At 39.8% G+C, this 24,579-nt stretch overlaps 4 protein-coding genes across 4 annotated transcripts; 1 reads left to right on the top strand and 3 right to left on the bottom strand.

Moving 5' to 3' along the window:
* The first annotated feature begins 345 nt into the window (after positions 1-345).
* LOC119556342 (cytoplasmic dynein 1 light intermediate chain 1) lies at positions 346-10,763 on the top strand. The gene is made up of 8 exons (XM_037868441.1): positions 346-545; positions 924-1,098; positions 7,962-8,152; positions 8,218-8,618; positions 8,739-8,968; positions 9,037-9,148; positions 9,244-9,429; positions 9,492-10,763. The coding sequence occupies exons 2-8, from the start codon at positions 1,007-1,009 to the stop codon at positions 9,759-9,761; spliced, it is 1,482 nt and encodes a 493-aa protein (XP_037724369.1). The 5' UTR covers positions 346-545; positions 924-1,006; the 3' UTR covers positions 9,762-10,763.
* Positions 3,352-6,672, bottom strand: LOC119556341 (armadillo repeat-containing protein 2). The gene is made up of 7 exons (XM_037868440.1): positions 6,007-6,672; positions 5,745-5,943; positions 5,456-5,593; positions 4,760-5,385; positions 4,519-4,702; positions 4,225-4,455; positions 3,352-4,170 (listed from the first exon to the last, which is right to left on the bottom strand). Exons 1-7 carry the CDS (start codon positions 6,411-6,413, stop codon positions 3,352-3,354), a joined length of 2,604 nt encoding a protein of 867 aa, XP_037724368.1. The 5' UTR covers positions 6,414-6,672.
* A 5,389-nt stretch (positions 10,764-16,152) lies between the features above and the next one.
* Positions 16,153-17,666, bottom strand: LOC119557908 (farnesol dehydrogenase). Its single transcript, XM_037870914.1, has 2 exons — positions 17,055-17,666; positions 16,153-16,504 (listed from the first exon to the last, which is right to left on the bottom strand). The coding sequence occupies exons 1-2, from the start codon at positions 17,628-17,630 to the stop codon at positions 16,328-16,330; spliced, it is 753 nt and encodes a 250-aa protein (XP_037726842.1). The 5' UTR covers positions 17,631-17,666; the 3' UTR covers positions 16,153-16,327.
* Positions 17,667-19,421: 1,755 nt separating this feature from the next.
* LOC119556978 (spidroin-1) lies at positions 19,422-20,264 on the bottom strand. Its single transcript, XM_037869496.1, has one exon. The coding sequence runs from the start codon at positions 20,116-20,118 to the stop codon at positions 19,636-19,638; it is 483 nt and encodes a 160-aa protein (XP_037725424.1). The 5' UTR covers positions 20,119-20,264; the 3' UTR covers positions 19,422-19,635.
* Between the last annotated feature and the right edge of the window lie 4,315 nt (positions 20,265-24,579).

Genomic DNA, 24,579 nt, shown 5'->3' with positions numbered 1-24,579 from the left:
GACAGTTTTACACATTTTTACATGGTTAAAGAATAAATATAAAAAAATGTATAAAAACATACAACTGTCTGAAATTTTATGGGAATTCCATGTGGATCTTATAATGCAAAATATAACAACAAAGTTGATCCCCATTGTACATTTTGTTGACGCCCACTTGGCCTTTTGGAATTTCTGTTGTATTTTTGGTAATTTTAGGGTATATAACGAGATATACCAAAAAACTGTTTAAAATACTCGGCGTGTGTCACAACTAACTTAGCGGTGCCACGCACCTGGTCTTTTAGTAAGACCGTTTGTAATTTCGTTTTGGTATCGTTATCGATAACTTATCGCGTATTCATCGACTCTTGTTCCAGCTCTAGTTCGTCGTACAAAATATTTTTTTCCGCAGCGAAAAACTCATTTTCCTCGCTCGCCCGTCGATATTTTTTTGTTATTTTCCGTCGGCCACAATTGGAGCGATCGAAAGGAGGCCCAGCGGACGTGCGTGAAAATCCAGGGCCGCGAGTTTTCACCGGAGAGCGAAGAGCGTGAGAAACTGCGTACGTACGAAAAGAAAAAAGTGGGCAGCCAAAAACGAAGAAAGAAATATATAGAGAGAGAGAGAGAAGAGAAGAGGAAATTTTGCGAATTTGTCAGCAGCTGTGCGTCGTAACTAAAGCAACAAAAAGCCAGAAAGTTAGACAGAGAGAAAGAGAGGGCGCAGTGAGAGAGCGGTGACGAATGCATAGGGAAAATACTAAAAAAAAAGTGTGCAGCCTTGCAGCGCCATAAACAAATAAAGTAAAATTATTTAAATAGACTGCAAAATCATATGCAGCCGACACCTGGCAGCCGTCTCGCTCTGTCGCGCATGTGTTTGTTTTTGTTTGCCAACTGTTTCTCATCTCCCTTCTCCCTCTCTCTCTCTCCTCTCGCAGCGCCAGCACATCCCGATTCCCAATTGGACCCGAGCAGGAGAGCGTTCCAATAGGAAAACTGCAGCAGCAACAACAACAACAACATGGCACTGGACAGTGGGACGCAAACGAATGCGCTGACATCATCCTTCACCACCAAGAAAAAGGATGCGGCCGCGGAAAAGGAGAACCTATGGTGAGTGCAGCCCCAAGAAATATTCCCAAAAGTGGTATCCAAAATAATGGGGTTCCCAGAAACCCCAAGCAATTGAATCATAATAAAAAGGGGTCTCAAAATATAGTTAAAGGTGGTAGAACCAAAATTATATTAGACAAAGGTCCTATATAAAACCCGGTTTCTGAAAGTCACTCAACTTTTTTGAGGTCTTCACAAAAAACTAACTGGTATTTGCATTATAATCCAATTTATAATCGTTGAATTTCCAAAAACATATGAGTTCATCGTCTTAGACTGTAATTCATCTATTTATACCTAGTTACCAGTCAAGAAAATATTTATATACCCATTACCCAGTTATGATAGAAAAACCCTATATGATAAACGATATACTTGGTTATTAAAAAGGAAGACCGTATAGATAAGACAAGATAATATATAGAACTCCAAACGATATAACCTCAAGAACGTATCAAAACAGCCATCAAACAAGCAATCATTTAAAATAAAAATGAATCAATCCTAAGATTTTCAAGGAGAGAAACATTAGTAAGGGTACCTGTAGAAAAACCCATCTTCAGAAAACCTAAAAATTGAATTTATTAAAGCGGAATGCTATAAATTAGCCAAATAGCCACTTAACATTATTGAGAACACCTTAAAAAAAATGCAAATTATAAGGTAATTAGACCACAAAAAAGAGCACAAGATAAACAAAAATTAAACCCAAAAGAGAGGGCGCCCATTTTTCTCTTTTTTTTGTTGATAACTTTCTTTAGATGACGTTTGCTGGCTGATTTCGTGCCACCACTATTATCTTTATTTTTTGCCCGTTGGTAACTGATCTTTTCTAATATTTAACTGTAGTTTGTTTCCCTTAAGAAGTGTGAAAGCCGGCTACTACTAACTTTTTTTGCTGAAGCCAAAAAATCAGCTGATTTCATGGGCATGTTGTAATTTTTTTTTCTACCCATATTTCTCTACTTAACCTCAAATGATTAATCATTTTGTTATAAACAAAATGCGTAGATAAATAATATTACAAAAACAAGGAAAAGAGTATGAAGAATGAGAGCTAAAGACGCCCAAAAAGAAAAACAGAGAGGAAAATAGAGGGAGAGAGGGCGAAAAAGAGCAACAATGTGCGGGGATGATTCATAAATTCACCAAACAAAAAAATACAAATCGAGGGCAGCGCTTACCTTTTCGCTTTATCAATTTTTCTATACTCATACTTGTGAATAAAACCCAGCTTAATGGGCTGCCCGCCAATAAGACTGATTCCAATTGGAATCCAAACTTGGCTTTAAGACCTGCGTGTATTGGTTTCCGCCGGTGTGCGTGTGCGTGTGTGAGTGTGAGTGCGAACGATGTTGTCATCACTTGAATATGTCGTTTGGTTCAAACTGCACTAGCCAACATAATCGGGAAAAGCCCTGGAAAATAAAAACAGAACAGCTGTTTAAACAAATGTTTGCTGATGTTTGTTAAACAAATGTTTGATATTTTAGATTCTCCTAATCAAAGCAAAGGATTATAGGAACCCTTTCATAAAACAATTAACATATGAGTTATCACATCTTAAAATGAGATAAATAGTCAGTATTATCTTAAACTTAAAAAGAGAATTTAGATCCCTAAATGATTTAAAATATCACAGAAACACGTCGTTAGAATGAAATAGTAATATTTAAAATATTTAGGTAAAAGCGGAGTGAAGTCGCACCTGAAAAATAATAGCTTTTTTCTACAAAACAATAATAATTAATACCGGAAAGGCATATTAGATTTCACAAATGTTTTTCTTCTCTTGTGCATTTGCTGTCTAAAATCATATTTCAATTTTACGTAACTAAGCTTAAACAAGAATATGTATATTGCAAACACGCTAGCCGAAAGATATCCGATTTCTTTTCGTTTTAAGTATTTCTAGCAGATCCACTTCATCTGTCCTAGCCTTCAATGAAAAGGCAAGTTTGTAGCTTAGTGTTTTTAGACCCCAGGAACTTGTTCGCACACACAGTTCCTCTTTGAAAAGAAATCGTCATCATTGTTTATGTCTTACAAAACGATATATTGATAAGTACTAATATCCAAGTCATAAAAATATCAGTACTTTTTATTTCATGCCCCCATCCAAAACTCCAATTCAAGTAATTAGAAGAGTATTTTGAAACATTTTTAATTGGCTCTGATTATTTGGTTAAAGTTATTTATCGAATAATAGTTAGATAAACACAGAAATACCATAAACTATCAAACGAACTTTTACTACATTTCCTCGATGAAAACGTCCTTATCGTCTTCGTTATCGACTTGCGGGGATGTATGCGATTGCTGTTGTCTATCGAAGTTGTTTTGGATGCGTTCCAGCAAATCGGTGGCCACCAGGGCGAAGTCCTCCCACAGAGCATCGTGGGCTTCCGGATCCGGATCCGTTTCTGCATCCGCATCCACATCATCCTGTTCCCTTTCCGCATCGTCCTCATCGTTATCATTATCGCCGGGCAGTAATCGCTCTTCATCGAGATAATCGGCCAGTAAATCGCTCACTTCGTCGAGTATATTACCGCTCTGGCAGAGATTAGCCGCACACTGTCCATCGATGAGGAGATTCCAAAGGGCCTGGCAAACGATATTGGCCAGGAACCAATCCTCCTGCTCCAGGGCTCCACGCAGCAGTAGAGACAGCAGTTCCGCTCCTCGGAGTTGCAGGAAAGGACCTCGCTGTTCGCCATCGCCCAGGAGATTGACCAGCACACCGATGGCACAGGTTCGCAGTTCGTAATCCTGGCCAGCTGCCTGCTTCGTAAGCTGTTGAACCATCAATGGCAATCCTCCGGCTGCACAGAAACAACGACGTGCCCGCTCGTTCCGCGTCAGATTGCCCAGCACCCGGGCCAGCTCCACTTTGGTCACCGACGTCTGGCAGTTGCTCAATACCTTGGCCAACGAGGCGGACAAGTCGTCGATCAGACTCTGAAGGGATCCCTCAGCCAATGGATGCACAATCGCCTGTTTGTCCTGATAGAAGCACAGATTGTGCAGGGCTCCCAAGGTGGCATGCAGCAGCTCCTGTTGTTCCGCCGTCTGAACAAGGAAGCAACATCAATTTTTGGCCAGGATTGGGTTTTAACAACTCACCTTCTTCTGGGCCAACTCTGCGCTGGTTTTGCTCAAAAGCTGCAGCAGCACGGCGCCCAAGGAACGCACATTTCCCAAGCCAGCGCCCACCTCGGGATTCACACTCATGTTGGCCACCACACGTATCAACTTGATTTGGGCATCCAGAAGAGCCACACTGGTGGGTGAGCGTTCGTTAAGCTGTTCCAGGACATTCAGAAGATACTCCATGGCCACATCGTTTTGAAAGTACTGAAGAGATATATTAATTATTTGTTTTATTACAACTTGTAGTTTTCGGTAAAAAGAACTCACTTGTATGCGCGCCGATTCGTGCTTGGCCAGTATATTGCCCAGCATGTAGCCCAGACGACTCAGCACCGCCAGGAGACGCTCACTGCACTGACCACCACCGGCACAAGATGGACCCAGAAGCAGGCCAATCCTGGCTGCATAGTTGTGCAGCGTTTCACAGCAATCGGAATCCTCGGACAGAACGCTGCGATGGGAAAATCATAATTTAGAACTCATTTAACATGGAAAAAACTAAACTCACCTCAGAGTGCGCACCACATTGGCCTGAACCTCCAGTTCGCCCATGGAAACTTCGGCTGCCCGGATGAGATGTGGACAGGCCAGTTGCAATTGGAGCTGCAATCGCTGCTGCTGCTGGGAAACATCCGCCAGAGCTCTCATGGCAGCCGACAATTGATAGAGAGTGTGAAGCGGCGGACCCTGAAGCCGCTTGGTGGCCCCCGCCTCGTTCAGCATCTGCAGGTGCAGAATCATCAGCTCCACGGCACCGTGACGAGCCAGGCGGGACACCAACGTTTGCTGGCCCGTCAATTTCCTGGGACACAGGGCAGCCGATATGGCCGACAGAGCTGGAGGCATTAGAGCAGGAATGGGCAGCGAATGACTTTCGCCGGAGCTCTCCAAACCAATCCAGTTGCGGTTGAGAGCATCATCGCGCTCCTGGGCACTGCTGGCGGTCAGGAAACGGATGCAACCATAGGCATAAATGCAAGCCTCCGGCTCATCCAGAGGCGAGGCGTGTCCCAGGCCATCGATGAGCAATTCCAGCACATCGTGTTCGTGGAAAAGGGCATCATGTTGTTCATGCCTGGCCACCTTGAAGATCAGCTTGCAGGCACCCGTGAGATTACTGCCGGTGACCCTGAGCTGAAAAGGGTTGGGAAAAGGAAAATTAAGGAGGATAGTCAGAAGGAGGATGTACGAAATGATGACTCACAGCCAAAACCACACGAGCCACAGCCAGAAGAACACGTGGAGAACTACATTCTACCAATCCATAGAGACCTCCTAGGATGAAGCCACGCTTAAAGCTGCGCTCCTGCTTTCTCACGCGCGTGTAAAGCTCCTGGAGGATCTGTAATGAGGCAAATTACACTAATTACGGGGCTGATTTGTATGGAGCAGATGTTTTGGAAGGCACCCTGATATAATATTAATAACTCTTGACCAAAATGGTGAAATATAGGGAACACTCGAAGGAAACCTGGGAAATCCCCATTACTTGCCGCATTTATGTGCTGCACAGTCTCGTCGCTGCAATCCTTGAGACCACGGTGCTGCTTCAGCAGTTCAATCAGGGTTTCTGTGCTGGACTGGCAGAGTAGAGCTCCATTTCTGGTGGGCATGGGCGTGGCGGGTCCAGAACCAGATAAAGCCGGCAACTGGCGGGGTGTGGATGGTTTCTCGTTCTGCAGATACCGCATGCTTTGTGAAAAAAGGAAAGGAAATTTGATAGCTATGGTATGGAATCCTTCAAGGGTAACCTACGAAAAAGCACTTGGTGGCCTGCCAGCCAGGGCAACTTTGCCGTACAGAACCCTTCCGGATTCGCGTGGCGTGATTGGTCGTCGGGTGCTGACCAAACGGGCACCGCCGGTGGCCATCAGAGGAACCGCGCCCACCGACTCGCCCAGGAACATCTTGGCCTCGCTAATCAGTTCCGCCGATGTCTTGCGCCTGCCCATTCCACTGGAGCCACTGGAAACCAGTCCCAGTTTATTCAGATTCTGTTCACTGGCATGCGGATGGTGGCGCATCTGGTGGTGCCTCGCCTGCTGCTGCTGCTGCTGCAACTGCCTGTCTGGTTTCTCCGATTCCAGCTGCTTGGCCCTCTCCGCCGGAATCTCCTGAGGACGCGTCTCGCTGCGCGAACGTCGCCTCAAAAGCAAACTCATTTTTAAGTTTACTACTAGTCAATGTTCGTATGTTCTAATTTTAAGCGAAAAAAAAATATGAAAAATACGCAGCTGTGAACCAACGCAACCAATAGTTCTGAACGGACTCCTTGATGGCAGCGAGGAGTTTGCCTGGAAAATTTAGCTTTCGTTTGGCTTTTTCGCGTGCACCATGCCAACGGGGAACCACTCCTCCTCCTCCGACTCCACCCCATCGAAGGAGTCCACGAACCGACTAGTCACCACCAAATGGAGAACGTTAAAGCGTTCGTTTACCGCACAGTGGGGCGCAGGTGGATATTCCATGGAAGTGGGTCAACGCAAAATTATAGAGAAGGATGCGGAATTTGGAAGGGTATTTTAGGGGAATTAAAGGTATAGAGAGGAAAGGGAAACCAGTTAATTTTATTAAATAGAAACAGCTGAGTTTTTGGGTTTATTATTTTTATGGATATTAAAAAGATTTTAAGAAGTACTTTAAATTAAAGTAGGAAATAATATAATGTATAAGGAAATATTAGCACCTTTTTTTAGGGGAACTAAAGGTAAGGAAAGGAAAGGAAAGACAAGTTCATTACATTAAATGGAAGCAGCTGAGTTTTGGGTTTATTATTTTTAATATTATTAAAACTATTAAAAGGTTTTAAGAATTACTTTTAAATAAAGTAGATAATAATAACATGAAGAAGAATATATTAAAAAAGACAAGATTTTTTAAGGACATAAACAAAAAAAAAATAACTAAACTATAGAATTGTGATAAAGGTTACACAATTAAATTAAAGGATGCGCTTATCCTAAAAATTAATTTAAAAAACCGAATACAAATCTCATAAACCATATTTGTTGGTGTCCCGAACCACTGTGCCCTACTCATAGGCAAATTAGAAAGCGCTGCATTCAATAAAGGAACCGACCAAAACAAAACAATCGAAAAGTACTGGAAAAGTTCTCGGCAATCGATATTCCCCATAGTCCCATGGAGAAATCGGGAGAAACGCGCGGCGAGTGCGGAGCAGCAGGACCTGTGGTCAATTTGCATGTCCTGGCAGCCGGGACAGGGCATTCGCTCGGACAGAATAGTACGTGCACAAGTATGTCAGTCCACATCAATTGAATATAATTTAATTGGTCTAATTGAATTGCAGACATTGCTGCGACGTTTGAAAATCGCATGCAAACCATATCAAATATTGACGTAGTTCCTAAACACTAAAATTAAGCACGAACCGTGGGCCGGGGGAAATATAAGAGGCGTTTGAATATATGTATATAAATGGAGTGTGGGGGCTCGCCAATTAACTTGATGGCGGAATGTTGCAAAAAGGGAAATGTGAATGAATGACGGAGCTCTGACCCGAATTCGATTACGCTGTGTCAGCGGAAAAGCCATATAATGCGTATAATTCGCACAGTTCCTAAAAGTCTGAGTTGAGAGATTTAAGGCAGATTTTATATGCATATTGTACCTAAAGCTTTGTGACTTTATAAAACCTATTACTTTCAAATTGTATCTTGTTGTAATAAAACACCTGTTTATTTTTTCAGGTCGGCGATATTGAATGAAGTACAAACACAGGGCAGCACAAAACTTCCATCAAACAAATCTGTACTAGTATTAGGCGACAATGCCACCGGAAAGACGACACTCATAGCGAAACTGCAGGGCGTCGAGGATCCAAAGAAGGGTTCCGGCCTGGAGTATGCCTACATCGATGTCAAGGACGAGTACAGAGACGGTGGGTGGATCAGTACGAGCATTTTAAATTGCTTTACTTATTGTTTTATTCATGTACCCATACAGACATGACGCGTTTGGGCGTTTGGGTCCTGGACGGCGATCCAGGACACACAAACCTGCTACACTATGCGCTCAATGAAACGAACTATGCACACACCCTCGTCATCCTCACCGTTTCGATGACGCAGCCGTGGGGCTGGTTGGAGCAGCTGAATCACTGGATCAAGGTCCTGGGCCAGCACATCGAGAGCCTGCAGCTGGACGCCAAAGAAAAGGAGGCGGCCCGCCAGCGACTGGCCACCACGTGGCAGAGCTACTGCGAGGTGGGCGACGACCTGGATCCGGGCTCTCCGGTCAAGCGGACGATGCGCAACAACTCGATCGACGAGGATGACCTGCTGCCGCTGACGGAGGACGCACTAATTACAAATCTGGGCCTCGACATCGTTGTTGTGGTCACAAAGGTTGGTTGGGCATGCAAATCTGTAGTACCAAGCCAAACTGTTGGTCGAAACAAATGAAACTACTGAGTACCAGAGATTGAAAACACAATATAACACAAGCGTTTCACTTTTCGCTTACAGACGGACTACATGACCACACTGGAGAAGGAGTACGAGTATCGCGACGAGCACTTCGACTTCATCCAGCAGTGGATTCGTAACTTCTGTCTGCGGCATGGCACCTCGCTCTTTTACACGAGCGTCAAAGAAGACAAAAACTGTGATCTCCTCTACAAATATCTGACGCATCGAATTTATGGTCTACCATTCCGTACGCCAGCGCTAGTCGTTGAGAAGGATGCGGTACTCATGTGGGTGTCCTTGTCCTCTAAAACTTAAGTACCTACATATATTATATTGAATTTATCTTTGTTTCCAGTCCGGCTGGCTGGGATAGCCTGAAAAAGATTAGTATTTTGTACGAGAATATGCATGGAGTCAAGGCCGAGAATCCTTACACAGATATCATCAAATCGCCGCCAACTAGAAAGGTATCTATCTATCTTTAAAAATATTTCATATTTAAGTGATGAATACATTTAATTCAATGTTGTAAAATACTTATTGATATTATTATTATCTCCAGGCGGTTTCCAATCGCGAGACAGAAGTGCAGACGGAGGACGAGCAGGCCTTCTTGGCTCGCCAGCAGGAAATCCTGAAGCAGGGCGACCAGGTGCGCGGTGAGTCGCCACTGCGATCGCAGGGAGTGGGCAGCAACAAGAGCGGACCGCGAACGCCCGGCACCGCAGGACAGAGTTCACCCAAGAAGGTGGGTATAATGAATACGAAAATGAAAACTCCATTTCTAAAACCTATTTACTTCATTTACAGATTGATCCCAAGCTGACGCCAGCCACACCCGGCGCCGAGGGCGTTCTGGCCAACTTCTTCAACTCGCTGCTGCACAAAAAGTCGGGCAGTCCGGCGGGTGGCGGTCCGGGCGGCGCTGGCAGTCCGGCGGGACCGGGTCGCACTGCCAACGGTACGGATGCCATGATGACGCCCGAAAAGATGGCCGTGCGCACGGATGCGGCCGCCGAGCTGGATCGATTATCGCGCAGCGTGAAGAAGGAGATCGACATGTCGCAAAGTGAGTGTTGAGCCGCGTAGTCAACCAGCGACAGCAACAACAACACAGACACCACAGCAAAACACCAGCGGCAGCGGCGACAACCAGAACCAGAACAACATGAGAAAACATTATTTAAGCATCAAGTGAATAGGCAGAGACTCGTAGAAAACGCAGGGCCAGTAGTGTTGAGAGGAACCACGAAGAAAACCACAATTTGATACAGCTGTTAGATCATTTAATGGTCTGCAAGTTGATGCGCAGGCTTTTATCAGTTTTTGGGGGCATAGTATTTAAAAGGGGAAACTGCAAAGGCGGCATACCAATGAGCTCTATTAACAAAAATATCATGAATGAAATTGAATTGTTTACCAGGAGAACTTTTGTAAATGATTTAATGATTAGTAGACTTAAGACTCAAGCGAAGCCATTGGCAGGTTTCTAACATTTTTGGAAATACAAATTCCATTTTCCAGCGCCCCCAAAAACTGTTTTAGGGCCCAGGGATTTCTCATAAACTTTTCAAATCTTCCTGGCACTCATGTGATGAGTTCCAAAACCACAAGTGATTCTTATTACGAGCCTCCTGCGGCATACTCAAAAAACTTTCGATAGGAAATGAAACAAAAACAAAACGAAAACTAGAAATGAGAAATGATATACATAACGATGAACATTCGCCACTTAATGGTTTAGCTTAGCGAAAGAGTTTTCTATATGAAGAATAGATCTGCGAGGCCTATTGTACTCCTCCCTGCGCAGCTAATCCCGCTCTGCATGTGTTTAAAGGGTCCTGGCGATGGAGAGAGAGAGGATAATGATAAGGATAATGTGAAGTAGTTCTTTTTTTTCGTTCGCGGGTCCACACAGACACATTTGTATAATAACTTATTTAAAGCGCTGTAAAATGTAATTAACAAACGGCAGACAAATGAGAGATTCGAACAGTCCAAAATCCCTGCAATGAGGACGGTATTCGCCTAGCTTGTATGTACTTTTTAATTATATTAATTAATTACACACCCACACACACACCCACTTGTGTTGATTCGGTAGGCGAAACGTTTATATTAGTATTTATGCCGGGAGAAATTACGAGTAGCTCCTTTGTCGTGTGTTCATTTTTTAGTTAACCCACGATTTGCGTTCTTTGCTTTTGTTCACCAGCCAACGAAGTCCCATTGTAATTAATTTTAAACCATAATTCCTAATCCCCTCGATTTTAATGTAGACCCCCCTCCCTATCCGCTCAAGAGGAGAGACAGCTGTGTGTCTCCATTTTAAAGCAAGTTTTTATTTAAGCCATTTTAATCGAGCGCGGACCACGAGCGAATGCATGTGTCTGAATCAAGAAATCAAGAAACCAATCAAGAAATCAAGAAACCAATCAAGAAATCAAGAAACAGCAGGATCGCGACTCGCCCTCGGCGGTTATTCTATTTTATTATGATTTATTCGAATCGAGAAGAAGCTTTCTTTTTGCCATATGTATTCCACCAAATGTATGTATGCTCTTCTCATCGGTAGATTTAATTTCTATAACTTTCCATATCCTCTCTATTTCTTTTCCCTTCCTTCTGTTCAACTCTTTGCCTCTCGCTCTTTGCCGTGTGTCGTCAGAAGCAGCCACAAACAATTTGATAAACAAGAATAATAGAACAGAAAAATTAAAAATGTGCTACAGAAACTATTTTTATGTATAAATACTAAATAATTATATGAAATATATTGTATAACATTATATATATATATAAAAAACCAGAGCAAATTAAAAATCTTGTGCAAGCGAATTATTTAAACAAATTGAATCGGTATTTGAAAACTCCCAACAAAGAACAAACCTAAAAAAATCACACAAACATAAATTTATGTAAATTAAAACACAACAAAATTATTGGCATCAAATTAGCGTCAAAAACTGCAACAAAAAAGTAAAATAATTTAAATAAAATTTTCCAAAAACACAAAAAAATTAAATTAATAAAAAGCTTGTTTTATTTTCAAGGGGTATTATGTTTTTTTTTTTTAATTTTGTTTTTCTAACTGCTAAAATGTACAGGTAATTAATAAGACCGAATTTCTATAGTATATTTCAAGTAATTAGTATTTAACAATAGAAATTGGGGCTATCTAAAAAATATTTTTCTTTTCTTTTCTTGCAGAACTGAGAACCGTTTTTACGCAAACTAGTCTCAGATTTATAGCTATCGCTACGAATTGCAGGTTATTTATGAGTTAGTCGGGACGAAATGGATCAGAAAACTATATCATATATCATCATTATATAAAAATATGATGGCTATAATATAGTTAACCCATGTGACACAAGGGGGGCTTTTTTTAATGATATGAGGATCCTTTGACGATTATTGATAATATCAATAGGGATTCTCTAACATATAACATATAACACTTTACAAAATATCATCCCGAATCGGCATAGGTTTAGTTTAACTTTATAAGAATATATTTTTGGGAACATACTTTTAAATGTTGCATTTAAAACTTAAATGATTTAAGACTGTATCGTTTGTTTTAGATTGTAATAAGGGCTTAAGTTAAAACATCATTTTATTATAGTTAGCTAAAGACCACTCAATTATTTCATTCTTTGCCACATTCTATAAATCAAAGAAACCTATCCTATGTATCTTAAGCAAAGAGGATGCCTAAATGTCTACAATGCACAAATAAGCTTTAATATTTAATACACGTGTTTATTTAACAACATTACTTTCATAACAATCTTTACCAGCAAACTTGGTGGTGTGGTTCTTTCACTAACTATGCTATAATTTGTAGTTCGATCTTTTTCTTTTTGAAAAATGATCTTCAGAAACCGGATTTTGGTTCCATCTTGCGTCCGATTCCCTAGGGGTTCCGGGGTCGTCTGATTGTTTTTCTTGAGTGCATGTGTCTTTCGAAGGATCCAAGGACCGAGAGGAACAGCTGGCTGCTGGATTCCCGCATCACCATGACGGCTCCAAGGATAACACTTTGCTTGACCTTTCTCCGTGTGTGTGAGAGCGCGTGATAAATGATGACGCCAGTTCATCCAACCCCCGGCCCCTTTTGGTCCTTTCGGTTACTTATTGTTTCAGCCCGCATCCTTTGTGCCCGGCGACAGTTTTGCCAAGTTTGCTTCTGCCTCTGCTACTGCCACAGCCTGCCACTCACACTTTTCCCCCGCCGCCCCTGGATTTCCCCTGGCACGTGCTCATTTTCCTTATTGCCCGGCCTGACTTAGCGCCTTTTCTGCCAGCCTCGATTTGGCTCAACAAAATATTGACATTGATTTTGATTTCCTTTTTGCGAATTGATGGCTTGCCCTCTGCACGTACTGTATACCATATATTACCACCCAGTAACAAAGGATTCTGCACCATTCTGTACCATCTGCCAAGGGCCTGGAACTCTGCAAACTGAAAGATATTTCTTATATCGCAATGTATCAGTTTCGGTCCCTCGTGGGCGTTTAAAATGCTACATTTTAAACTAGAATAGCCTGGTTATAATAAATATACACTGTGTATTATGGTATATTTTATTTTCAAACTGAAATACAAATTAATTATATGGTGGTTCCTTAATATGTTTTATAATTAAATTTAAATTTAAATATGTTTCATCATTAAATTTCAATATAAATATGTTTCATTATTAAATTTCAATTTAAACATGTTTCATTATTACATTTTAATTCAAATATGTTTTATTATTAAATTTCAATTTAAATATGTTTCATTACTAAATTCCATTTTGCAATTTAAACATGTTTCATATTTAAATTTCATTTTAAATATGTTACATTATAAATTTTATTTTAAATATGTCTCATTATTAAATTTAAATTTAAATATGTTTCATACTTAAATTTAAATTTAAATATGTTCATATATAAATGTAATTATGTTCAATATGTGCTATGTACAAACTTTATAGTTTATGCATTCAATTGTTTAAGGGAAATCGATTTTCCATGTGATCAATTAAAAATGCACTCAATTTGTTTTCGGCCTAATCGTTTTCTGTAATTCTATTGTTTTTAGATGCGCATGCTTTTTAAACGCGCCATTTAATAAATTTCATTGCACTTTTTGCATTCTTTATAGCACTGACTTTTTTGTGAAAGACAACGAATAAATTGGCAAATAATTTATGCACACACAGCGAAGCGACGGGGAAAAAAGTCAAATCAAATTTCACACAATGAAATTAAGTTGAATTTTCTTTTTGCTCTGTTCGATACAAATCTAATATTAATAAAGCACGTCCGATATGTCGGTTAATCAAACTAATTGTATTTGCATAAATTCCCTCAGAAAAAAAAAGTGTAAATAAGTTATAAACAAAATTTACATTTATGTATCTTGTTTGTATATCCTAACAGGCGGCTGATAAATTGCCGCTGGCATGAATTTATTATCATCGTTCACATCAATAATTAGACATATCTTACCGACCATTCAGTTAAATTGGTAACTAATTAATCAACAATTTGCGGTTGATAAACATACGGGAATCCTATATATAATTATAATAATAAACAATATTTATTCCGGCACGAACGAATGTTTGGAGTTTCTATAATGACAGCTTAATTTGAGTTTAATTCGGAACTGGACGGGATGTGTAACTTGAGGAGTCTCTAGAAGGCTGCGGCTTGTAAAACTTTTGACAGCTGGCGGTCTTGCGAGGCCGTCAAAACAACTTTGATAAAAGAGGGCCAGAACAGACAAACAAAGAACAAGTCAAACAAATAAATGAGAGGGAGTTCAATAACTTACCAGTCTTAAGTTCGCATGAAAAACAAATGGCATAATTAATGTGTAAGAAAACCGGGGGACCCCTACTGTGAAATACCACAGCAACCACTATAAAGTTTTCTACAAATCTTATGCTCGTATCTTAAAAGTATTGTGTCTACATATGTACATCCCATACTTGTTGAAGTATTTCTACAAAAAGGTCAAAAAGCATAGCAAGGAAGCCTAGCTAGAAGCTTCGCAAAAAGCCTACCAAAAAGTCTAGTTTAGAAAACGCAAAAACTTAGAAAAACGTTCCGGGAAGAAGGTTTGTCAAAAGCCTCTCAAAAAGTCCAGCAAAAAGGCTAAAAAAAAATCCTCTCAGAAAGACTAGCAAAAAGCCTAGAAAAAATCCTCTCAAAAAGCGTAGCAAGAAGCCTTGCTAAAACAGCTTTTCAAAAAGCTCAACAAAAAGCTTAGGAAAAGGTCTAGCAAGGGGCTTCCCAAAAACCTCTCAAAAGCCAGGAGAAAAGCCTCTCAAAAAGCCTAGCAAAAGGCAATTTTAAACTTGTACCCTAAGGAAGTGATGTTATTGCGGGGTACGGAACCAAATTCATTATTGAAAATGACCCTGCAGTTCCGAAATTCTTCAAAGACCCTATAGGCCAAGGCCATGGGCACTTTTTCCCGTCCAAAGGCCGAACAAATCGTTTTATTTAATTATTTGATGCGGTCATCTTTTGATTGAAGTCAATTGGAATTTGCAGGCGCAGTTCATCGAGAACAGTGTTTACTTGGCTTTAATAGTCTTGGCAAAGGATGCTTCAGTGTCCTTGAAGAGAGAGTGCGGGTCCTGTTTTATGGTTTTCTGCTGCAGCTCCTTCGCATTTGTCTGACAAATTGAGTTTCCGGACGGACGCCAGCTCGGAAAAAGCGCAAATAAAATCAAGTGTGCATCCGGCAGCAAGAATTGCACAGGAAAATACATATTTCATTTAAATCAATTGAAAATGCAAGTTGACTTCTTGGCTTCATTAATTTCAATAAGTCGACCATGAAAATATTCCTATTATTTTGACACTTTTCATGACAATGGGATTGGGTATTTAGTTAGTTTTATTTATAAGACATAATAATATGAATTTGTTTCCTGTGTAGCAGGAATTGCAAGCAGGAGGACGCTCTAATGACTCGGTTTCCTCCTCGTATAAAGCTATTGCTTGAAGATGCCCAATTGCACATGACACTCTTTGACCACCGAGAATTTCATTTCCGCAGGGTGAGTTTCTTCCTTATTTCCCCATTTAATGCTCGCCTTTTCTGGGTGAAATTTCAATTGTGTTCTTTTGTTTAAAACCAAGTGCAGGAGGCCAACAAAATTTGTCAATTAAAGCTATTAGAGCCATTGGCAATTAGTTGGCAGCCCCATTATGCGGAAAGTCATTTGCCGTTGCTCGCATTTATATTTTCCAGCACTTTTCTCTTGAAACAAAAGACCGATCTTTGTCCAGGAATTTCCATTGGAAAATACATTTCTCGATGCCCGGAGCGGTGGATGTGGATATAAGTTATGCTAAAATGGTTATGTGCTTTTAATTGGGCTGTTATGGGTTAAGACAAGGGGGTGTTTCCATGAATATTCAGCTGTAAAAATAAAATATAAATAATTTCTACCAACTGGGTTAAACAAACATTTTATTGTGACGTGTGTATACAAAATTAAATATTCAATTCTATCATAAAATTGAAAATAAAGGAAAGCAAGTTGTGCTTTAAGTAATACACATGTGAAACAAGCTTCTAAGCTAGGGAAAAAAATATTTAGAAAAAAAATACACGATTTCAGGAGTTTTCTACATGGTCTCTCCAAGGGGCTTGATGGTCAGCTCGTGCACCTGGACATGTGGGGGCGTGGCTATGGCATATAGCACCCCCTGCGAGATGTCTTCGGAGTGGAGCATGCGGTCCCTAATGGCCTCCCTGATGCTGTCCGGCAGGATCTCCGTGTCCACCACGCCCGGACTGACGCTCTAAAATGGGACCCAAAAAAAATTATTATATACAATATATTATAAAAAGTCAAAAATGAAAACGTATATATTATATAATAAATTAGAACTGAAAAAATCAAGGTAAGTTTAAGAAATTGAAAATTTAAATTAGTTTAGCATTAGCCCTTAAATATAAATAAAGATAATTAAACTATACCTAAATCCTCAATTAAGTTTATCCCTACACAAATAAATACCTTAAAGATCGTTCAACATAAATCATACGATAAATGAAAATATAAAAATCAAATAGGTTTGGTAAAAACCCATAAGAATAAGGAAATATAATTAAAATATATCTATACCTTGTACTAAATTCAACTTGATGTGACCTTATAGAGGCTCTTAGATTGTCAAGAAAATGGAAATTAAAATATGAAAAAAATAAAGTACATTTGAGATATTGGAAATTTGAATAGTTAAGGATAAATTAAGTAAGCTACATCTACTACATTCATTTTTGTGTCACCTTATCAGGGCCAATAAATTGTCTGCCTGTAATGAATTAGGAAATGGAACGCCAACCCACCGTAATCTTGATGCGTGTGCCCAGGCCAAGGAACTCCTGGCGGTATCCTTCGGCCAGGGCCGTGACCGCATGCTTGCTGGGCGGATAGACGTTGACGTCCGGCACCACACCCTCCATCGCCGACATGGTCTTGTGCCCCAGGATGCTGTTGATGAGCACCACATGGCCGTCGAACTTGCGCTCCCGCATCGAACGCACCGCTCGCTGGGTGCACATCACGATGCCCATGATGTTGGTCTGCAGAACCTGCTGCATATCGGACGCTTTCATGTCCACCAGGAGACCCGCCTGCAGGGTTCCGGCGTTATTGACCAGTACATCGACGGCACCCAGTTTCTGGATGATCCAATCGAAGGCCTCGTTCACGGAACTCTCACTGCCCACATCACAGTAGAGGGCAAACAGTTTGCCCCGCTTGTCCGCCGGCAGTTCCTTTTGCAGCTCCTTGACCCGATCGACGCGACGGGCCAGACCCACCACCGTCATCCCGGCCAGAACCAGATCCTTGGCTATGGCCGATCCGATTCCCGAACTGGCGCCTGTGACGACGGCCACGCGATTCTGCCAGCGTTCCATGTTTCCCGTTTTGATATTCACCGATATTTACTCAGATCTCGAGCCGTAGCTGCACCTTATATATAGTTGGGATGGTTGGGTTGCGTGTCAAAAGCTCTCAGAACGAGTTCTAGCCTACTACACTGAGAGAAAATCCCGAAGCTCAAGCCTAAGAACATACATATGTACTTTATTAATTAATTTACATACTTCAATTTCTTATGATATATTTTTTTATCTTATAATGAGGTATTTTTGATATTGATCAGTAATATTTCTTATTTCATGTAATCCATATTATTCCACAATTATTATAATAGTACATATATATATAAATTATATGTATTATAAAAGTCCTCATATAATATCCATTTCTTTATCTGTACCTTTGAAAATTCTAATGATATTAGCATTTCTTTGCGTTAGCGTGTTGAGAAATTGCCATCTCATCGTCGAGACAATCCGTCATGCCTCTCGATACGAAAAAGGGGCGGCGTCGTTTTATTTGCATAGCTAGAAACGACAGTTTTTATTGTTTTTGACCTCTGTGAACTTATAGTTTGCTTAAGATTTACTACTCAGATTGAGATTCGGGAGCTATACTGGAGATTTCAAGAACCATATATTTATATGGCCTGTTTGGGCTAATAATACGGTAGAAAATTTGTTCAATTAAACTCATAAGCTGCTTGTAATAAATTATTACAATTTAATGTTACAAGGTATCATTTGTATTTACGCTGCGTAAACTAAATGGTGTGGGATAATTCCAGTGTGCTTAGTGAATATTAATTCAATTACTTGAACGAATGTGAGTAAGCAATGATAAGTTTGCCTAGCCGTATATGTTAGGTAATCAATTCAAAGTGTGTAAACGTAAGTAAAGTCATTCTCTAAAGTATATTCACTGTTTTTTAAGTATATTTATATTTGTCTGAATTAAAATAATCCAGCTGTCAAACCAAATCAAAATACGATTATTATGATTAAATAATAACACTTTTTGCTTATTAAATAATTATAATTAGCATATAAAATGTATACAATTTGCGTTTCTAACGTTCTTACCCCTTTTTCAATCAGCGGCACGTTTTTTTCATCATCTGCTTTCATTTGAATGCTCTGGTTCTTAACATCCCGATTTAGTCGTTGGATACCTCTATAAATTAATGGTTAAAATTTCTAACAATCTATATTAAAATTTTTCTTTAAACGGGGGTCAAATTTTCATGTTTGATTTCTTTTGTAGTTCCAATGAAAACCCAGAATGGGAACCCGAAACTGGACTTCTGGATTCCATAACTTGGGTTATTGGATCCCGACTTAGACATGGGATACCTCTTTGATTTTATGGCTTAATTCTCTAATATTCTACATTAAAACATTTCTTTTTAGCGAGGGTCAAAATGTTAACCCATTTTCATGTTCGATTTTTCCGTAATTTCAATGGATTTTAGAATCGGAACCCAAAACCGTACTTCTAGATTCCATAACTTGAGTTATTGGATCCCAACTAAGACGTGGGTTACCTCAATGAATTTGTGGTTAAGTTCCCTAATATTCTACTTTACAATTATTCTTTTTTGTGAAATTTTTTCCGTAATTTCAATGGCTTTTAGAATGAGAGTTGTTGGATCCCGATTTTGGTGTGGTATACCTCTATGAATTCGAGTTCCTTAATATTCAACACTAATAAAAAATATTTTCTGAAACGCGGATAAAGTTGCAGAGTGGAAAGCTGTATATAGATACTATATATATTTTTTTTTCAGTGCTTAACCATAACCCGCCCCATTTATAAGAAAGATTAAGTTCAGTAAAGACTCAAAATATATATTTAACTGCACCAACGGAGTAACGCTAAATTCCTTTGTTGGCGTGGGCAAGGAGTGGAGTGGAGTGGATGTGTCGGTAGTGGTCCCCATTTTGGATGTGGTTGCGTAACAAAATGGGTATCTAGTGCTGCTGCTGCCGTGATCAGGGATGGACAATGGGTTTGAGTGTGCGGTTCGTGTTGGCTGGCGTCCTACCAGAAGCCACCCTTGGATGCACCGCCTCCGCCGTAGTTCATGCTCATGTCCATGCCGTTGTAGGCGCAGAAGGCCTCGCCATTGTCGATGCAGGGCTCGAATTGTCCAGGTCCTTGGCCAAAGAAGTTGGTGGGCAGGTTGCAGGTGAGTGGGGAGCTCACGTTCCCATAGTCGCCCATGCCCATCTGTGGGGCACTTGGCATGGCCATGCCCCGCTGGACTCCCGCCATTCCTGCTGCTCCTCCGGCGGCGGCAAATGGATTGTGCGACTGGACCGGCATCTGTGACGCTCCTGCTCCTTGGCCAGGCCATCCGGCGAGTCCTCCTGGCCCAGATCCTGCTCCAGATCCGGATACCGCTAGTGCTGCTGCCGCCGCCGATGCTGCTCCACCGGCGGACTGCTGCATCAGGTCACCCATCTGCGGATAGACAGGCGCATTCACGGGCTGGCCGTTCCAGTAGGAAAATGAGTTCGACATCTTTGGTGAAACCCAAAAAAACAAAAAACACGAACTATAAACGATTTGGAAAACTGTGTGGAAGAAATTTTTTAGTTGTTTTTTTTTTATGCCCAAATAGAAGCCGTAAAATTTTGCTCCGCCGAACGATGTTAACTGTTTGAACTCGAAAGTTAGACTGAGAATCTGGAGCTCTGGCTGGGGTACCTCGGTTTTTCCGCTTGACGTTTGATTCCATGGATATCTAGATTGGACATTTTTGAAATCAGCATTGATTTCATCGATTTAAGCATAGTTGGCCAGGACATTTTTTAAAATTAAGCCCATTGGATCTCATGGAGTTATTTGCTTAAAATAATTTTAGTCAACTTGCGATAGAAAATCACCATACATATATTATGTTTTCTAGATCCTTAAAAGTTAAACATATGAGCCCAGGCTTTATGTACAAAATCTAAGTTAAAAATAAAATATGTTTTTATTACAGCTAATGATAATATTCCATATATAAATTAAGTATAGATTTAATATGATTTTATTAATCTAAGCTTATGATTTGAATTTCGTATTAAACCTTATAACGGCTGTAAATAAAATTTGACTGAGGGTTCGCCTTAAAATATGATTATTTAAAGCTCCGCCTATCTTATATCTTTATTGTCCTTAAAATTGTGTATTTCTTGACCAGATTTGGTAGTTAATTTTTTATTTTGCCCCAAGGAAGAGTTCGCATAATGGGCATAAAGTTTTTGCCGCTCCGCTTTTAATTCAGGTCATTCCATGTTATTTAGCATACAATTTTATATTGTGATAAATGACATTTCTTTTCATTTTCATTTCATCTTTTTGCTCTCATGTCTCATTTCTTATTTCAATTTTTTTTTTTTGGCTTAGCCTTGTCGGAAAATAAGGGCAGTGGGCAACTAAAGGGGCGCGGTTTGGCCGGCACTGTGTTAATTTTTGAAAAAGGACGCCAACTGTCGTGTTGCAGCGCAGATGATAATGACGAAGACGTGGCAACAAGCGTTTGTCTACACAATGGGTATCAAATGGGTATTAAAATCTTATATATGATTGTTGAATTTGTAGGTGCTCAAAAATAATGTATTATAAATAGTTTCTTAATTTACCGATTACAATCATACCTTTCCTTTTTGGATCATTTTAATATTGGAGGACGAAATCTTTCAGTTATTTTATAAGTATCTAAGAAATATATTTATAATCTCTACTGTTTGTTATAAATATAATACAAAATTGAGGAAAAGGCATATCTTTAGCATGATTTATTGTTTTATTTTTGTTTAAACATATTTAAACTTGAATTACTCGCACGTTTTGCATCATACATGGCTGGCATTTAAATAGGGTATATTTAAGGTTCTCATCCTATTTTCAATTCATATTCCACTTGATTCTTGTGCCAAGCATAAAATGCAAAACACTTGAACTGAGTGGAAACGAAGGCGAAAGCAAAATAAGCAACAACAAAATGTCTCATAAACCAAGGGATACACTGCAAGAAAATCAGCAATTGTAATGTATTATACACCTGCTATTGAATTGATTTCAGACAATAGAATAAGGTTATTTTAAAAATTGGCTTAATGTTTATTAAATAAAAGTTTAAAATATTAATGATAGATACAAAAATTTACTCTTCGGTAATTTTAGTATATTTATTATGATCTTTAAATAGAATAGATTAGCTGTTGATGTTGATTTGCTCTAGCTGTATTTTGATATTATTGGATTAACTATATTGGCTAATATTTATTTTCAAAAATGAATTAGAAGACTAAAATATTAATGATAGATAAAGAACATTGTTTGTTGTTAATTTTATATATATTTATTACATTCGTTAAATAAGATTATATGTTAATAAGCTCTTGCTGTTTTTTGATATTAATGGATAAACCTCCTAACTTAACAATAGGGCTTCTTATAAATTAAGACAATAAATAAGGACATCTTAATAAAACTTTTAAAAAAGAACGTAATATGCTTACCTTGCGTATACGTAATTTATGTGGTGTAGATATAACGTATACGCAACGTTCGCCTTGTAAATGCCCTCTTGGGTTGGCATCCAATTTTTTACTGTGCTCAAGAATAGGAAGAATAAGCAGCAGGCCGGGAAATAAAAAGGACGCAACTTGGCAGGGTGTTGATAATGATAGCAAAGACAAAAGCCCACGCCTAATGGGACACGGAATGACTGAGGGGCTGTGGGGTGTGGTTGGTCCCGGGTGATGATGAGGGGGTGCCTGGGTAGATGGGTGCCTCTGGGTGGCTTTGGGGCCCGGTGTCCCGGCATCCGACTGTCATGCCCACGTCCTTGACGCGCTGCAGTGGCGACATCGTAGTTAAATTGCCTGTCCTCGGCCGGCGTCAACATTGTGTCATTGCTAGTATTAAATCAGAGCCAAACAAATGATGATACATAAGTGCGACACAAGTACGCAGAAAAACACACAGAAAAGATTAACCGAAATGCTGGGTGGGAAAATTAAAATTACAGCATACAGAGAGGAAAACCTCTGGCAAGAAACTGTTGAATTCAGTTTATGACCATCTATAATTAAATATAATATACATTTAACCTTCTAATTACTAATTTTATTAATTTAAAGTATAAAAGAAATCGGATCTAAGGCAGCAAAAATTGAAAACGATCCATTTTAACACAAAAAACGCTTTAAAGAGCCAACAATTATGCCTCTAATATCATTTTTCTAAATCGTATATAAACCTTTTCAACAAAATTTTTCCCAGTACAAGATATGGGGGAATTCTGATCCTGCCCCTTTCTTTCAACCTCTGTGAGTGATCCACTAAGTTAATATTTCACCGCCTGACCTTCGGCCATTCCGAATTATGGGCTGCCAACAATGGTTGGGATATGAGGGGCTGATGGGGTTTGGTTTTTGGGTGGGAAAACGAAAAGAGCAGCTGGAAAAGCGGGAAAAACAGATCGGGGTAGATGGAAGACCCAGAAGCCAGGGCATAGTTCATCAAGCTTGCAAACAGACGCATACCACAGTCGGACTTCAAGGAGGCACAGGATGTCGGTAGGGGGATGGTACTACGACTTGGGTCAAATATTTTAGCAGTTGCATTCCGTTTTGGCTCCGAACAGCAAACATACAAGTAGCTGGCAAAGACAAAGGACCAGCACAGTGGGCCAAATGAGTTCCTCACTCTAACACATTTTATTATCTTATTTCTTTGGTAATGGGTACTATGTTTGATTGTTTTACTTGTATAATATTTTATTATTCCAAAATATTTTATTCATTAAGTATTTAATGGGTTATTTATAAAAATCAAAGACAAAGGACCAGCACAGTGGGCAAAATGAGTTCCTCACTGTATCACAATTTACTATCTTTATTTCTTTGGTAATTGATACTATGTTTGATTATTTTACTTGTATAAGAAAACGTATTTTAATTAAAACCCATTCTAATATATTTTATTTATTAAGTATTTTATGGGTTATTTATAAAAATCACAAGGGCTTTAAAATTAAAAAAACAGATGAACACTTATAATCATATTTTGGAAAGAATAGATGGATGCATCGGTCTTTCCATTTTCTGTATAAATTTATTGTTGCAAATTCTTGACAACTCTGAAAGTGATAAAAAAATCCTGGCACTCTGAATACCATTCTAAATAACAATATAAAGATATCCATTCTTTCGACTCACCACTGTAACGCAGTGTAGTTTTATCGCATTACTGCAGCTGCCTCTGGTGGACCACTTTCTCCATCTCTTTCCGCCTCCCTATTGCTGTCTCTCTCTACGAATTCCACTACCAATCTAGCCATCTCTTTCGCCAACTGTGTCTGTCCGCTGGTTTCCTCCCATGCCATTAGCCAAAATGGGTAAATAAGCTTAGTTCGCTCTACGACCGGGGACTTTGGTGGGTGGAAAAGAGGTGGCAAATGGGGCGGCGAGAGGGGGATAGTTGCAGGGCGTGTGGCGAAAGTGGTGAGAGCACTTGAAAAAGTGGGAAAATAATTACCGATAACACAAATGCCCAGGCACCGATTCCGAACCGTCGAACTTTTTCCCTGTGTCCGCCTTTTTTCTCGTTTTTTCCCCCAGCCATTGCATTTTTCCCGCCTTTCCACGTGGCTTTTCCTGCTTTTCCTGCCTTTGTTTTCCTCGTTTTTTTTTTTTTGTTTTTCGCTTGTAGAACTCTGGCTTACATAAATTCAATTGTGCGCGTCTGCGAGTGTGTTTGTGTTTGACTGTCAGTGCAGTTAGGCTAAACCGATTTGTCTCATTCTCCCGCGCGCTTTCCCATTTTCCACTCACGATCCAGCGACTTTTCTTGCAGGCTATGCTCTTCTTTTCCCTATTCGATGGAATTCCGTTTATTTTTTTAACATTTTACAATATTCAAAAAAAACTTTAATTTTCCTTAAAATAATTATAAGCAATATTACTTTACCATCAAAATATCTTC

Source organism: Drosophila subpulchrella, chromosome X, assembly GCF_014743375.2.
Source record: "Drosophila subpulchrella strain 33 F10 #4 breed RU33 chromosome X, RU_Dsub_v1.1 Primary Assembly, whole genome shotgun sequence".
Taxonomy (NCBI): Eukaryota; Metazoa; Arthropoda; class Insecta; order Diptera; family Drosophilidae; genus Drosophila; species Drosophila subpulchrella.
This window is presented reverse-complemented; position numbering and strand designations above follow the sequence as displayed.